This window comes from Melampsora larici-populina (assembly GCF_000204055.1).
Source record: "Melampsora larici-populina 98AG31 unplaced genomic scaffold MELLAscaffold_41, whole genome shotgun sequence".
NCBI lineage: Eukaryota > Fungi > Basidiomycota > Pucciniomycetes > Pucciniales > Melampsoraceae > Melampsora > Melampsora laricis-populina.
This window is the reverse complement of record NW_006768805.1, coordinates 663,889-681,094: the sequence shown is the minus strand read 5'-3', so window position 1 is coordinate 681,094 and position 17,206 is coordinate 663,889. Positions and strand designations below refer to the sequence as shown.

At 39.0% G+C, this 17,206-nt stretch overlaps 4 protein-coding genes across 4 annotated transcripts; all 4 read right to left on the bottom strand.

Moving 5' to 3' along the window:
* MELLADRAFT_28635 (uncharacterized protein) lies at positions 1 to 937 on the bottom strand (the record flags this gene model as incomplete). Its single annotated transcript, XM_007414130.1, has 5 exons — positions 1 to 42; positions 135 to 299; positions 372 to 473; positions 565 to 828; positions 893 to 937. Coding segments are annotated over 5 exons (618 nt in total), but the record flags the coding sequence as incomplete, so codon positions are not given.
* A 455-nt stretch (positions 938 to 1,392) lies between these two features.
* Positions 1,393 to 4,135, bottom strand: MELLADRAFT_123528 (carboxylesterase; the record flags this gene model as incomplete). Its single annotated transcript, XM_007414129.1, has 9 exons — positions 1,393 to 1,680; positions 1,765 to 1,908; positions 2,007 to 2,126; positions 2,206 to 2,538; positions 2,633 to 2,869; positions 3,016 to 3,065; positions 3,193 to 3,305; positions 3,441 to 3,520; positions 3,595 to 4,135. The coding sequence occupies 9 exons, from the start codon at positions 4,133 to 4,135 to the stop codon at positions 1,538 to 1,540; spliced, it is 1,761 nt and encodes a 586-aa protein (XP_007414191.1).
* Positions 4,136 to 5,306: 1,171 nt separating this feature from the next.
* On the bottom strand, positions 5,307 to 6,366 carry MELLADRAFT_72769 (uncharacterized protein; the record flags this gene model as incomplete). Its single annotated transcript, XM_007414128.1, has 5 exons — positions 5,307 to 5,651; positions 5,715 to 5,742; positions 5,848 to 5,939; positions 6,035 to 6,074; positions 6,265 to 6,366. The coding sequence occupies 5 exons, from the start codon at positions 6,285 to 6,287 to the stop codon at positions 5,607 to 5,609; spliced, it is 228 nt and encodes a 75-aa protein (XP_007414190.1).
* Positions 6,367 to 8,362: 1,996 nt separating this feature from the next.
* Positions 8,363 to 11,745, bottom strand: MELLADRAFT_72768 (uncharacterized protein; the record flags this gene model as incomplete). The annotated part of the gene is made up of 10 exons (XM_007414127.1): positions 8,363 to 9,481; positions 9,544 to 9,613; positions 9,686 to 10,037; positions 10,095 to 10,171; positions 10,260 to 10,565; positions 10,635 to 10,911; positions 10,987 to 11,008; positions 11,080 to 11,167; positions 11,237 to 11,509; positions 11,582 to 11,745. 9 exons carry the CDS (start codon positions 11,402 to 11,404, stop codon positions 8,922 to 8,924), a joined length of 1,920 nt encoding a protein of 639 aa, XP_007414189.1.
* Between the last annotated feature and the right edge of the window lie 5,461 nt (positions 11,746 to 17,206).

The window sequence follows — 17,206 nt, the reverse complement described above, 5'->3', positions numbered from 1 at the left end:
GATTCCAATCCTTTCTCTACTGATCTTTTCCTGTAAAGCCATCTGTTTCCAACAAAAGAACCATCAATCAATCAATTGTTTTGAAGAGATCCTTCTTAGATTCTTTTGGGTGAGAATGGGATGAAGATCCTAACAGTGATTTGATCAGATTGAGCAGCTTGAATGATTTGATCATCTAATCGAAATCCAAATCGACTTGAAAACCTAATACAACGTAATAATCTAAGTGGATCATCTTGAAATGTTTCTAAAGCAGGTAAAGGTGTTCTAATCAGCCCATTCTTTAAATCTTCAAGTCCCTGAAAGTTCCAAAAACAAAGAGAATCAGTTTAAGATCAAGAATTGGAGAATGTATAAGGAAAGATGATTACTAATTCAGTCTGATCTTCGATTTGATCATTATGAATGTTATAGAATAACGCATTGATGGTGATATCACGTCTCATTGCATCTTCCTTCGGAGTACCAAACCTCTAACCCAACCGAAAAAAAGTAAAAAGTGAATCGAAATCAATTTTTTTACAAAAAGAAATCAAAGCATTTCATAAATATTACAAAACTGACAATATCACTTGGAATCCTAGAATCAGAATGATAAGATTCATTTCTCAATTGAACAAAATCCAATTCAAGGTTCAAGAATTTACTCGTAGCCGTTTCCAAATGTTTACTTTGATCTGGTCTTGCTTCAATGATGGCAATCTTACTTAAACTTAAATCTTTTTGATTTGAATGAATGGAAATGAAATTTGAGAAATGTTGAGCGAATTGAGTTCCAGTTAATGAAGAGATTGCTAAATCTAAATCATTTGATTCGACACCTAATAACTTTTAAAAATCGATTGTATTAACTAGACAAGTTAAAGATTGGTATGAAAGATAAACTCCATACCTTATCTCTTACCCAACCACCTGCTATTCTGATTTCTAATGAGTCTTGAATGATTTGATGATCTTTTAAATGTTTTACACAATCTTTTAGCAGTTGGATTAATTTCAGTTCTGAAGAGTTTAATTGAAGTGATGAATGATGAATTGGTTTTGTAGATTGTTTGTGTTTTGATAGATAAGTAGAATGAATCATTGAATGTGATTTGAAGTTGAATGATAAGATTGATGACCTGAGACGATTCTTCATGGTAAACAAGATCGACGATTTCAAAATTTAAAATTTAAATCCGACCAAACTCAAAAATTACACTATGTACACACCCTTACACAATTGAACTACTGCATTTCCTACTTCAGCCTACTTCTGACTATCTTTCATATCTCAAGAGCTCTTTCAATCTGAAGCCCACTTGTTCTTGACAATCCCAACATTTGAGAACTATCTGTAGATACTCAGTTTGAATTCTGAACAATCAAAGCCAAGGCTAAGCTCATCGAAATGAAGATAACTTGGGTACAAATTACCCACAACATTTCTACAATGAGATCTACAACAACAAGATGTATGATGATTATAAAGATTTCATCTGTTACAAATCACTTACAACCTTTAAAAGAATCGCGAAAAAAATAATCAAACTGGTTTCTAAACAGAGTACATATCAAATACTTCTTCACTGTTCATATAATCCATAGCTTCAATTCTCCAAACATCCTTAATAATTGATGAATTATATTTATCAAGTTTCATCACAAGTTTACTCTCTGGTTTGTATAATGGCCAATCTTCTATATGAATTAAGAAAGAAACAGTTAACAAATCAAGTTTATAGGTTTTTTTTGAAAAATTGAAACTTGAATTCAAACACTTACTTCCTGGATCAAGTTCATTAACAAAATTAATATAATATGTTCTCATCTTTTTTGATAAAGCATAAGTTGCAACCTTATCTTCATCTGTTAAATCTTGATACCAACCACTATCGAAGATAAGAGCGAATTCTGCACTATGGTGTACTAAACCAAGAATCAATTGATTCCATTCAACCAAAGAAAAATGATCTTCTTAATATATCAAAAGAATCATCAAATTAGAGTTATACAAAATCACTCACCTCCTAGGAAACTAGACTCAGAAGTGTTTCTTGGACCAGTGAAACGGTATACATATGTAGGTTGACGAGATGAAGTAATAGAAGACATTAATCGTCTAGGAGCTTCATAATGAGCATCTCCTATAAAAATCAATCAAATCAAATCAAATCAAAAATATTTAAAAAAGTCAAGTTAAAGAAGAAAAGATAAAAGATTTACCGAACCAAGCAGCTAATCTTTTAAAACTAGAAGGTAATCCAAAAGTTTGATTTCCAGTAAAATAAGGTGCACCCAGTTCAGCTTGATCAGGATAAAGTTGAATTAATCGATTTAACACATTAGGATTTGATGTTCTAAGATCAAAAACTGAAGAATTAGATATAAATGTTGATAAAAGTTGATCGGATTCGTTGGAAGATAAATCTTGATTTTGATTAGGGTCTAGGATCATGGGTTTTTGAGTAACTGGATCGGAGGTATCGATGTACCTATTGAAATCATGAATAACTTCATCTGACCAACTTGGAACAGCTCCAATTCCACCATAAGTACCTATTTGTAAAAAAAACATCAGTTAAAGAAAAGTATAAGATGAAAGAAAATTCAAGTCATTGATTTTTTTATAATGATGATTCAAACAACTTACCTTCATCTTGATTACATCCCATGATCACAGGAATTTTAAGAAACTGATTAGATTTTAAATTTTTAGATGGTCTTTGATTAATCCAAGATCCGATCTTCCAAGTTGGATTCCAAATGATTTGTTTTTGAAATCTACCATACTGTGTTAATTTTCCCGTAAGATTAGTTAAAAGTTTTTCAGGTAAAGATCTAAGACAATCTAAAGAATCCATGAATTGACTTTTAAGATCATTACAACCTGTAAAGTTTAATAAGATCTTGTATGGGAATTCTGCTTCATCATATGTTGATACTGGTGGTACTGGATGACTGAGATTGAAAGATGAAAGATTAAGATATTATTTATGAAGGTGAGGAAATTCTAGGTATGAATCAAATTCATACCTTGTTGCTCCACCAGAGTCCATGATAGAAGCTCTAAAGAGGTTCTGTGACTGTGGAAGATAAGTCATTAACAATCCAACCGAAAAGGCTCCTCCACTCTGTCCCCAAATCGTCACTCTATATTGGATCAATTGGATCAGTGGTCTTACTTCGGTGAACGAGATTTTCCACGCTCACTTTTTCACGTCTCCTCCAAAGCTGGCTGCGTTGACTCCGATCCATTTAAGTGCAGCTATTTGATCTTGAAGTCCAGCAGAAAGGTCTTCAACGGGTAAAGTATCCGAAGCCAACTTTAAACACGAATCAAATCCCCCAATGTTTGATTCACGAAATATCAGTGTCAAGTCGTATAGGATTAGAGGAAAGTCTTATATCTTTCAATATATAAACCTCAGTGTTAACTTGGTCTTTTAAGATAAACTTACAAATCCAAAGCTATTGAGCCGATAATTGATCGTGATCACTATAATAGGTTTTTTCATTCCATGACTATGGCTAACGATGGCTATAGGAAGAAATAGATTAAAAAGGGTACTTGAAGATATTGAGAAGATAATTCAAGTAAACTATGTATCTCACCACTCCCATCATATTGAGATGAAGATCCATATGTGAGACCACCTCCATGAATCCAAACTAAAATTGGTAAAAGTGGATGTGAACTTTGAAAAGTTTTCTGCTTTGGACTTGGTGGTGGCTCAGTAGGTTTATAAATATTGAGTGATAAACAATCTTCTGAGATTGGTACCGGTATATCTGGTGAAGGTCCCTGAGGACAAGCATTTCCAAATTCCCATGCTGTTTGAAGCGGTTGATCGGACTCGGAGGATTGGGTTTGGTTGATGAGAGGAATAGGCGCTTTGTATCGTAATGGACCAATAGGTTTCTCGGCATAAGGTATACCGAGCCAACAACTCACAGGGTGAGGTGTTTCGAGATGAGTGCTAAGACCGATGAACCGACCAGAGGTAGTATTGATTTGAAGTTGAGATTCATTATAGAGTGTGTTCACCGCTTCTACGTAATGGATGGCTTGAATAAGTAATAAGAGGAGAATGAACTGAATGATGGCTATAGGATTCCTCTTGGGAATTGTTGTACATCGAACTATTAAATTCATAATTTAAGATTTATATATACGATGATGAGATAAGATCAATCACAAATGCTCAAGAGTCAAGAGTCAAGTGGAGATATGAATGAAGCTGGCGGAAAGGTGTACACCAAAAGTTAAGGAAAGCGAAGCAGGCTCAAAATCTGACAAAGTTGACAAACATCACAAATCATATGAAAGCCTGTGAGATTATTTATGTGCAATCAATCATCGTGCTTCCAACAGGCTCCGTGGGGCGCTCATCGGGATTCGGAAAGGCTGAAGATGATCAACAAAATTCAACTTGGATCGAGAGGTAAATTCCACACATACAGACATAAAGCTGTGCAGGAGCTGAACCTCAACCAAGCTTAAGATTTACAAAATGATTTGATTGGGTTTACCGTTACAAATGGAAGATTGAATTGGCTCAAACAAATAATGGAATGGAATGTGCTTATCATATGTAAACTTTAAACTTGATGCTAAGATAAATAAAATGTCAATTTGGATAAACACGCGAAGTTTAGATTGAGGTGACTCCCCCTGGCCAGTCAGAATATCAAGGATGTATGTACATCTCACTTGCATACAAAAGTCTAAAGAAAAGTGCTCATTTACCCTTATTTACTCTTTAATCACTTGCTGTTCTTGTCAGAATAACAAATTTCAATAGTCTCAAGGAAAGTGCTCATTTACCCTTTCTTGTCAGAATAACCTGAATGTTCATTACGTTGGGCTTAAGGCAGATCACTCTCAGGACTTTAGCGGACCTAGATTGCGCAACACACCAACGCTCGTTCCACAGGTGGCTTGTGTAATAAGCTACGAAGCGTACAAGATCTGCAATTTGGTCGACCATAAGCTTGATTGATGGCCAATCCGAAAATGGCAAGAATGTCAAGATTCACAGCAGTTGCAATGTAAAAACTTTCAACGTTTTCCTTCATCACAGTTTTACATGTTAATCAAGTCAAAGCAAATATTGATCACAGATCATGTGATATTGCACTTTTTCGGAAATTTGCTTCAACCTAGTCTCTCCCGGCAAACTGAGAAGCGGTGTATGTCATACCTTCTGAAAAGCAGGCAAGTGATGTTTCTTCGATAATCTCTTTCATGGACATCCAAATGAATCGGCAACAGAGGAAATCGCGATCGAGACAGTGACACGTTAATATCAGGTTCATTGTTTCAGTCCGATCTCATGAGCGTTGCATTATGACAGTCTTTGCAGTGTGTGTTGAGTCGCACGCAAGCTTTGCTATAAAATCTACAAGCTACACCACCGAGGTCACGGTGTGAGTAGATTTCGGGAGGTTCAGGTGTCTGCTTGCAGTAAGAGGTGAAGAAACCCATTGAGATAAGGCGGCCGAATCATCAGATTTTAAATTTGTTGAGGCATATGTTGAAAGCAAAAGGAAAAGATATTCCCGTTACATATTCAGTAGGAGTTGGGGATCTTGCCACCAACCTAACTGTATGATGTAATCCCAACTCAATGTTTCTTGCTTGCTGCATCTTCCCGTTCCATATTAGCAACCTGAATGACGCAAGGATATCAGCACGATTCATTTCGGATAATCGAGGTGGGCTAAACACTAACGAAATCTCGAATGAAAGCTTCTTCATCCCTAGTAGAATCCAAAACAAGAATATCAGTGTATATTCATTAAGATCATGAAGTGCGCATGAATAGGTCTTCCAATTCTTGTTTCAAATGAGACTGAATAGCTTACTTTGAAGAGGCAGCAATTACGGGTTGGGGGATTTCGGTCTGTGATGTAGACTTAGATCCACGCATTGAGAGAGCAACACCTGTTCCAAAGGCCTGATAATATGAAAGAGTATTCCAACATGAGTAGATCAGAGTTTCGGTCAGCTTGGTTGAACTGATGGGTGTCATTTTCTGAGGCTGTCGCTGACCACAAAGGTTCCAAGTGCAAGATATTCATTGAGGACTTTCCTACAAAATCAATTCAGAAAGAACACAATGGTTAGCAATCCAAATTAAAATATGAATTTTTAGATGTGAATGATTGTAGAAGCAAATGCTAATAGAGTTCGAATTGATACGCTTGGTCATCAAGTGAGCCTATTGCCGAATGCCTGAGGTTGGATGAAAATTGAGACAAAAAATTAATTAAACCACTTACTTTCCAAAGATAACGTACGACATTTTTTAAGATCGGTTGGTCTTTCGAGTTTAAGATGGCTTGATGTGAAAAGCTTGTGAAGCTGAATCGAAACGTTGGATGAAGGAGTGGCTGATTCGTTGAGGACCGGGCGGAAACTATTTCGATTATGCGCCGTAGATCCGCAGCACCTCCTGATGTCACATGTTATAAGGACCGGCCCCGGGTACTGGCAACTTGCAAGGCCGATGGCTCCGACAACATTTGCAAATCTCATCTCGACTCAACTTCATGCTGATTCAATTTCGCCGAGTGGAAGTTGAACGCACCATTACTATTATGTAGATGTGATTTAAGATGTTTGTTATTACCTGAGTTGGACAAATTATTACTTTCCCAATCCCCAAAAGGTATGCTATATGCAGTGACTAAACTATCTATTGTATGTAATTTGACTGGTAAAAATCGACATGTAGAAATTCGAATCTCTTCATTCACAGCAATTCGCATCCTGAATCAAGACTTGTGTCATTATAAAATGAATTATAAGAACATCGGAGATGCCTTTAATCCGCCATGGGTTCAATCCACAGCCTGAACTGCTTCAGGATGAACTTGATCCTAGCTTGTGGGCAAACATTGTAGTTGTTGAGAATCAGATGATGATAAGATGAGGAGCAACACGATGAAAGATCTGGAGATCAAGAACATCAAATCAGACGCTAGATCTGGATGTCTGGAGCTTCATGTGTATGGGTGAAAGATCTCAAAGGTTTTTTTATGAGAAAAGACCTTTTTTAATGCACCATTTCCCTTCATAGGATGTAGTAGAATCATACACTTTTCAAATCTACCTCATATATCATGCAAGTTTTGCAAAAGTGATTCAATACAGTCGTCTCTGACATAACCCATCTGTGCTGTAAGCCATACTCCATCAAAACCCATACAAATCTGGCCATCTGCAGAAAAATTGCAGGGAAAGTGGGTCCATAACCCATAGCTTTGTAGTACCCCATAACCCATAAGGTTTTTGAGGGAAACCAGAGTTCATAACCCATAAAAGTCAGGGGTCATTTGAAAAAAAAAATGACTGAGGGAGGCTTGAAAAACTGTAAACATAAATATTTACAGACAAACTCTATTGATACTAACACTATTCAACCTTATTTAGCTTTCACACACCACACATCACAAACTCATTTATATTATACTTCCTCCAAACTGTCCAAGTACATTTTGGCCAATATTGAGGAAGATTAGGGAAGATTTCAAGAAATTTGAAAATATGCAACAAGAAGCAAATGAAAAAGAATCTATAGTAGGAAATATACCTCCACCACCACGACAAAGCCTCAGATATCATGCTATCTTACTTGGAAAGTGACAATGCACAAGAAGTGCAGGGGTATGAAAGGGCCATCCAAGCCTCTGTTAAACACTGCCAATTGCTACATGTTAAAGCCGCAAAGCAGCGCAGCAGACTCTTTCTGATATGTTTTTTAAGGTTTCCCAAGAAGTCAATTTTTTGTTTTGTACAATCTTTGTCATAACCCATATTTTGTCTGCAAATATATAATTATGGCTTTTGACAGAGATTGAGGTAACCTATACTCTAGCAAAACCCATACTTTTGGGCAACATTTTTTGGGTATGGGTTATGTCAGAGATGACTGTAGTGGGAAAGCCTGCATGTCATATTATAGGTTTTCCAATATGGGAAATAATTATAGGTCACATCATTAGCAATCAGTCAATACTTTGTGGACCTAGTAGAAGACAGATCAGATGGACATTGGCTTAACTGGACAGAAGTCGCAAATCCTTGCATGGCATTGTTAACCTTGTAATCGGTGAACTATCAAGCTTGTGAGGATAGAAACCCATGAAGATCAACCATCATAGTGAAGAGGAAATTTGGGGACAAATGACACAACGAAGGATATTGTTCCTCAAAGCAGTCATAAGTGAACAAAGGATGAGAATAGCAGATCTTTTGCTAGGCACTTTGATGAAAATTGTTGTAATTGAATTCTCATGGCGGGCCCTTGTGGTCACTTTACAATTCTGTAGAAAAAATAGAAGGCACTTGGGTCTGGATGAACATTCGTGTTTTTCTGGGAATAATGATTTGGTTGCCACTTGAAAAAGACATGACAAAATACAAGCTTCTCAGCGTACAGGTCGTACGTGTTGACAATGCGATATTTTCGTATATGTGGGCGCATAGAGGGTCTGGTGATATATGAGGTCATTATGTTTACTCTAGAGCAATTTGCATTGAACTCCATGTTATTTCTTCGGGGCCAAATGGAAGGTAGAATGTGTTCTCAAAAATAAAATATATTGAAAAGACTCTTGAATGGTCAAAAAGGCAAATGAAAGTGAATTCAGTACAAGCAACATCGGTCAACATTGTCAGCAAATTGATCAGCGATAGAAAAGGAAAGGCGAAAAAAATGGTTCTGGAAAGTGCAATGACGTGAGAGGGAGTTTGATGAATAACAATATTTGATTGAGTTGCAAGTGCGGATAGAAAACAAAGGCACGCTGATAGAGGCTTGTAACATGTCTTGAATGGTTTCTACGGACCGCGAGAAATTATTTCAATGGAATGAGAGATTCAAGGCTAAGGAAGAAGTTGTGAAGCCTGGATTGAGCCCTGATTCTCAAGTTCTCTATGTGAATTGCGAAGTGAGAAGGAAGACCAAAAAGAGAGCTGAGAGAGCTGATAACTGTCGATGAGGTACCGACCGAGCGCTGTCGCCTTTCTTCGCCCCGTTATTGGCGTCTGTACTGGAGGTCGATAAGACAGAATTCCAGGTAGCCACAGTTCCAGGTAAAGCAGCAGCAGGTGTTGTCGGTTGGGCACCAAGAGCTCCAGTACCAACCATGACCATCACACCATGTGAAGGAACACCATTGACCACAACAAATAAGAAAGCAGGCCCAGGTGGGAAACAAGCCACACAAGGGGGCATTTGAGATACATGAAGTGTTGCCGAGCCATCAGAGTTGGCGGTGTAGGTATTGTTGAGCTGTAGGTACCGTTGTCCCATATTCATTGCGTGTGTTGAATACCCAACACGGACGACTGACACAAGAGTGTTCTGTAGATATGATGTGTCGTGTACATCAGAGGCGGAGATCTTGACGTCAAAGAAGGCTCCACCGTAAGATAAGGAGGTCGGCAAACCAGAAGGTTGAGGTCTTGTCTTGGTGTAGTAATCCGGATAAACTGTGTTTAGGAGACGAGGTATTAGAACTTGTCCCGGAGGATGCAGATGATAAATAGCTTACACTTCTCAGCACGGTATTCAGTCACGTAAGGGTATCCCGCCGTACCCGCTGGGATGTAATCAGCATTTGGCTGGGAAAAGAATGTAGGAGATTGGTAAATCAGCGGCTCAAAGAATAGCGTGTCTAAAAGTAGATGACATACATTTGAACCCGCAGTCAAGATAGAGCCATCACTCAAAAGAGATGCAACGGAGTGATAAAGTCGAGGAACAGTTGCATTGGTCATTGGTCTTGACCATCTGGAACCTTTGGCAGCGTTTGGATCGTAGTATGCCGGTGCATATATGGGGTCTGAACCGAAAGACTGTCCAATGGCCCAGCTGGTGTTTCCGTACCCAGCGGTTCCTTTCCCAATACCGTTACCCATCCATAATCTTCCGTCTGGCATAATCACAAACTGCCCCATGCTTCGACCTTCAAATAAGGAATCCTCCTCTTCCCAAGTGGTAGAAACATCTGGCGACATCTTTACACAAGAGCTGTCGGCGGGATAACTAATAATTCAAGGGTTAGGGTGGATACTATTAGAGTAAAGGCAAGAGAAGACTAACGCTGCAATATTCCAGTTTGTAACCCATTGGTCGGGTTGCAAGTCGGTACCCCCGCAAAACAAAATCGTTGCTGTGTACTGTTACGCAAGGAATGAAAACGAAAAAAAATCAAAATTGTATGAAGTCGTCGGATCCAAAGGTGATTAGTGCATTTATCGAGCTTACGTTATTCTTGGGGGTCAGAGGTAGCATAGCCGTAGCTGCAGAAGCAGGGTATGTTCGGACAGCATGAGGGATGTTTGGAAGAGGATATTCAACGTTCTTCTTGTAGTCGAAGATCTCTGTGGCGAGATTACTTTGGAAGAAAATATTTCCTGAAGGGAGTAGCCATGTGAGAGTATAAAGGTTTGCAGGTAGTGTTGTGGTCAAGAAATTGAGCCCGACTGGAGTTCCCTTCGAAGGGAAATATTCAATGGTTGGGATGTTCTGATTGGCATCGTTGACATAACCACCATCTGTGCACCCACCGATCTAGGCGTAGAAGTGTCAAGGTGAGTTGGTGAAAAGACAGCTCAGTATTTCAATGAAAGTAGCACTCACAATCATTGCACTTCCATCTTCTAAGGTCTCTACGGTAGGATACCAACGCTTAGCTTGTAAGAGGTTACCTCCGGGATTGACCACCCACTGACAGTTGGTATCGTTGTCACATGGATCCAAAAGTCTGATAGATTTGGCGCCGTCATCATTGCCATATGGTCCTGCCAGATTCACACCATCTAGTCCTCCCGAGGTTACTGCTTTGTTTCCTCCTACCGAAAGCCACGTTCCATTACCAAGTACGGCCCCACCAGCGCAGAAAGTGTTCGTAGCGACCCTGTGTGATCGGAACAAATCAAATTATGAGGGAAAGTTATTGGTGAGACAAGAGTATGAACTTCAGGATACGTACGCCATCGGTCGAAAAGTGTTAGCTGGAAAATGGCAAAAGTTTTGTCCTCGTCAGTACGGCAAAAGAAACATAAAAAAAGGTAATGAGACTTACTTCGAAGGTCATATTCCGTAGCCCACGCCGGATGAGAAGTGCCAGGAAGTTTGGTAGGATTGTTTTCAACTTTATCAAGGATGTATGCCTGTGGGTAAAAAGCAAAGGCATGCGTAAACAACCAGAGAGAAAAGGTTAGAGGTGAACACCGGCGTACCTTATTTACACCTGCGACGAAGAGCTGTTGAGCAGACACGCCTGTGACCCCAACGACCTCGAACGTATTTGGGGAAGGTGAAGCAATGATAGCTGCGGGTGACGTTATAGCGAGCACTGCTGAAGCAGTCCTGGCCCAGGAGGTCCCTCGACTGTGACCAGATACCATTTTCAAAAATGATTGATCCAATTGGAATCCAATGGTTTAGATAACGACAAAGCTTGAAAAAGTTGTGAAGTCGAACAAGTGCTGGAATCTGTTGATAATAAGAGACTGTCTTCTCGATGATACTCAGTCGCTGCGTTGTAATGACTGATGTTGCGTTATGATGACCTTGTTGCTTACGTGAGGTGAGGAAACGACTAAAATGAAAGGCTAGATGTCCTCAAGAATGTGAGGAATGTGTTTGAAGGCGGAGGTGGTTTGAGTTCAAAAGAACGTGTTAAGATGATTTACTGAATAATTGGCGAGGCGAACAAAGGCAAGTATTGATGATGAGGCCAGTTTGGAGACCAATAAGACAAAAGGCTGGTGGTCAAACCAAAGCCCTTGAAGCTGGTCTAGGCCGCTAACTGGCACAGACCTCACCGATCGAAGTGCCATTGACCCATAGATGGCCCATGAGCCAGGCAATAATAACGCAGCCTGACTCTGAGGCCATCGAATAGTAGTATGCCCAGGCACGGGGTTCCGGGCTAGCTTCAATGACATCAAACGGAAGTGGAAAAAACATTTCAGGATGTAGCGCAGAGCGTCTATTTATCAAACAAAGACGCTTTGTTCAACCAACTCAAAAAGGTTTCTAAAGATCATAAATGGCGTGAAAAGCAAACCACTTACGAAAGTGACATGCGGCGGTTCGTCAACAGATTCCAACGCACGACTTTCGATTCGCTTGCGATCACCACTTTCATCTCGCAACGTAGGATCGAACAGATTCCCACCGACTCAGCGGTCCACCCGGGCGCATTTCAGAACAAGCCTGCTCATCTTTAGAATAAGCAGAGAACGAGCTTAATATACTTCCATGCAAACTCTTTCCTTGGGTCAAACAACTTCTAAATCACACTGGTAAAATGAGGAGGGTAAGATAAGCTAAGCAGAAACTACTGAATACTTCACATCTTCACCCGAAATACAAATCGATTTGTGTTAAAAAAACGGAGCAGAAAACTCCCCTGGATATTGTACCGGGTGTAGCAGCTACACAAAACATCAACATTTGGACCACCTATCACCAGACCCAACTGATCAGACGAGGCTCTTCTCTTGGGGTATACAAATATGGTTCTGTAAATTTCCAGAAGGATTTTTCGGGAACGCCGGAACCCTTCTGGCATTCGAGACAAGACCAAAATTCCTAATGATACCTTTTTTTGCAAAAATTTCACCACAAACAAATGGATTGATACATGATGCTCATTGCAACTCGATGAAGATGATTTCTTTACTCAAGTTCCTCACATGAATTGGGTACACAATTATCCAGATGAATTTCTATCTTCTTTTGTTCTCTCACCTGCTTTCACCCCATAGCAATCAATTGAGACACAATGATTGTCTTGATTGTCTATTTTCTGCTTTCACCTGCTTTCAGCCCAAACCACAATTGATACACGATGATTGTTCTAATTTTCTTTTTTTTGAAGTCTTCCACAAAGTTTAGTAATCGTGTACATGTTTCTGAAGTTCAAAAAGGTGTCTTGTTCAAGTTGTTTTGTTATACCAAGTGTTTCATCACAAGATCATGAACGATCATCAAAATCAATTGATAATGTTAACTAGATTGAACCTCTGTAGACCACGGGTTCCTTTCCTCCACAATTTTGCAAAATATTGACAATTTGTCTTCTGTCTGAATTTCTACTCTTGCTTATTCAAGTCTTTCAAACAACATCAAATAATGATCATCAGATTTGTTCTTGTTTGTCAAAATTTTATTGTTGTTTCCATTCTTCTTGTTATTTGTGAGGTGGATGGACCATTCCAGAAGTCAATGTTGCCTTGTTCAAGCCATTGCAGGGGGAGTGGTATCTTGGTTTCAAGATAAGAGTCTGAGAGACAAACAATGATGTGATTTAGTGTTTCATGTGAGTGGGCAGGAGGGGTGCGCCGGCAGAGTATGTGGTTTGGGTTAGTCATGAGGATTCTGGCATTCTGGAGTGTGGTGCATTCAAAGTTGCAGAATGTCACAATGTCAGAACATAACAAAAAAACCTTATGGCATTCTGGAAAACCCCTCCTGGAAATTCCAGAACCATATTTGTCTACGCTATATGTACTAGAAGCCGCCATCCTGCCCAAGTCATTTCCATTCTCTGTACAAAGCAAACTTTCTAACAAGCCTATGGACATGTGGCTTTTAGAAGTGTCAAGAAGTGACATCAAGAAGTTGCTCCAGAAGTTTCTTGAGTGACATTTCTTCAGTTTTCTTAGTAACTTTGAGAGCCCCATGAAGTTATGATCTTCATCACATCACATCAATACCACCTGATCATGCTGTGGGTCAGTCCAGCAGCAAGTTTTAAGGGGACTCAAAGACGCCGCACACCATGAATGCGTGTAAGGGGTATAAGCAGGTTTAGGTTATGGAGTTCAGAAGTCCTCCAGAAGTTTGAGAAACTTCTGATGTCCCTTCTTGTCACCTCTTGAGGCCACTTCTTGAATCCTGAATACCCTTGATGTTGTAAGAATTTGACAAGAAGTGGGGACTGTGCACCCATAGGTTCTTCTGCCATGGGGAGATGAGGAGATGGGAAGATGGCTCAAGTGTGCTGCTGGATGATTGCATAAAAAGCTCGGATGAAACAGAGGAAACTTGACTGATCTGTTGAGTTTTCTCTATGTTAATCCACAGGGTTGATGGTACAATGTAGTAGGACAGGGTAGAAAAGGAGCCATTTTAATCAAGCACACAGCTAACTCTCAGAATCATGGCACAGACTGAAATCCAATACAATGGCTGTCTCTATAGTGCAGTCTGAGTCACAAAAGGTACTTCAAACATGGAGGTGGAAAATTGGACCCTTGAGGGGAACCACAATAGAGCCACCAAATTTGAATTCACGTAGAAGGCTTGAGCAATAGCCGGCAGCCAGGTGGTGGTAAAGCTACTTGGGTATATGCCATGTTGACCCTTTGCAAATGTGAGAGAGCACCTTGGCACTACACACAGAGGACTCAGTGGATGTGTGAATGCAGTAAACTTGACCCACCACAGTTTTAAAGCTGTTGACAATCAAAACATCTCTTGTAAGGCTTGGTTTCTCAATTAGATGTCAATGTCATTTGATACCACCAACAGAAGGATAAACCTATCTACACTTTGGACCAATGATCACATTCAATTAGTCTCATGGATAGATATAATCACAACTGAAAGGCACCTAGCTCAAGGTGACATAGACTACATATATCTGATGACTTCTAAATCCTATCTTTTATCTCTCCAGGATGCCCTTGAATATTGTCACTAGGGAAGTCCAAGGCTTTTGGTATCAATCCTGGTGAAAAGCTATGTCTTGCTGACCAAAAAGCCTTGTTCATCACTTCAGGCATTCACAGTACTGTGGCTAGGTGAAGCAAACTTACCAAAATGTAGGGCTGTTTACACAGCAGTGGAATATCACCCCTGTGGTACTTGGATCAAGGTCAAATTTGGAAAGTGATTACCTTGTGCATTATCTCTCAAAAACATACATGTACACACTTACATAGAATCCACATCTGCCTTTGTGATTGCACTTACTTGGTCAAATACAGGTTACCAAGTGTGACAAATTTATTAGGACCACTTTAGTGAATGATTTGGAACTATGTACATATTTCTGGGCAAAGCGGTGGGATGAAATTGTGTTCCAAATTATACATAATTTGCTTGAATGCAGTTCTTTGAGCCTCGTGACCCCAAAGTTAAATCAAACCTGCAGTTAGTACTTTTTTTAGTAATTTTTTTGAATGATTATAAATATTTATGACTCTTCTTTCCTTTCCTTATCTGCTCGAAGATATCAAGAGGCAATTTTATCTTTTAATATCATAGTTATCATGGTTTTTTTAATTGGTGACAACATTTTCAACACCTCTGTCTTACTTTATATCTCTTCAAACATCCATAAAATAGTATATTGATTGGTCCTATTTGGCAGGTAGCTCTTCATTACTTTCATTAATCTCTCAAATTTTCATCAATTCAACTCAATATCAACAATTCTGAAGTAAAGACATTTATCATATGATTTTTTTATCTTCAACTGTAGTTATTTTTTACATGGTTTTATTTATGCTCAGATACTTCAGGCTGCTTCATGATCCAATGCTTGAGCAGAACATAGAAGACCATTTTCATTTGATGTGAATTTACATGTTTGGCTCCAGGGAATGCTTTTCAATAGTGCTCAGATTTATCACTCCAAGGAGAGTGTCACCCATGGTATTCAGCTGACAAATCTTCTGGACCTGAATAATCCCTTGGCTCAACTTTTTTGGGGTTGGCCCTATGTGTCAGCTGTCACTCCCAAGAAATGGAATCACTAAAACATAATATCCTTGAATGTCACCATCCAATGTTATGGATGCACTCCAACTGTTAGAGAATGTTGGAATGTGGTCAAGAAATTCAAGTGTTAAGGTATTTAATCACATTATCCTATTTGGAGTAATCAAATTAATTATTAAAGAAGCAAGCAATAAGTAACTAAATATTAAATTGAGATCAATGGATAGTAGCTGTTGAAACGGTACAGAGGGGTGTTGGTCCAGTTGTGTTTCCACTTGGGTTTTTCTCATTTGTGTTATATATGTTCCTCTCATTCTTGCCCTTTAGAATTTCTTCCTGTTTGAGGAAATCAATTCTATAGGTAATATTTTTTGTTTTTCCTTCAAAGTTAATGATTTAAATATTGAAACTTCAATGTATCCTGGTTTGCAATATATTATTACTGCCTTATTTCACTTTATTCCTTTTGTTATCAATTTTTCTGTCAGTTTCTCTTTTAACAAACCCCAGGTTTGCCTATTTCTTTCAATCTTATCAAGTCTTGTCAACTTGCTTCCATGAGATTCATTATTGTCTACTTTATTTAAAGGTTTGCCTAGTTCTTTTAATCTCCTTGAGTCCTGTCAATGTGCTGTTGTGAAATCTATTATTGTTTACATTTGTTAAAGGCATCTTTTTTGTCATTGAGAAGTAGCAACTTATTTTACCAACAAGTAGACTGCCACTAAAAGATAACCTGGCATGACTCTCTGGTTCTCTTGGGACCCCTCCACCAATGATGATGGTTGTTCTAGCATCCAACATCAAAGAAGGAGTGAAGCCAATGCAGTAGAATGTCATTTGGACTTGAAATTGTGACAAGGAAATTGATTTTGGACAAATGAAAGGTTTTGATGTCAAATTGAAAGATCTGACTTTTGAGGAATCAGACTTATCTATCAACAACATTAATCAATTTCATATGTGGGAAACTTGACTGGTGTAAGTTGAAACCCAAGTCTTGTCACATTTACCCTTGATGGAAGATGTTCAAAATTCAACAGACCTGGACATAAAGATATGATTTTTGGTACCTCAGGGCATCCACATCCATGTGCCATAAACATACATACTTAGATCTGAGATATTTTTATCCACAGCTGTTACCCCCAAACACATATTTAGCTTAGGCAATTCTCTACATGCAAGCCAAAATAGGCCAAATTTGTCCCTTTTCCACTTTCAACCTAAATCCTTCTGTACCCCACTTTTCCCATAAACTCCAGCTTGTAATATCAGACTGTCCACAAGTCATACACCTCCATGATCAACTAAGCCATAGCTCACCTTGCAAATTATGCTGCAAACTGTACTGTAGGGAACCACAGCTGTACAATGTTCAAATTTCATACCTCAAACACTTACCTAAACAATCTGTGTGACCCCCCGTATGTTACGGATTTATGGCCCGGCTATGGATGCTCTCAATGGGA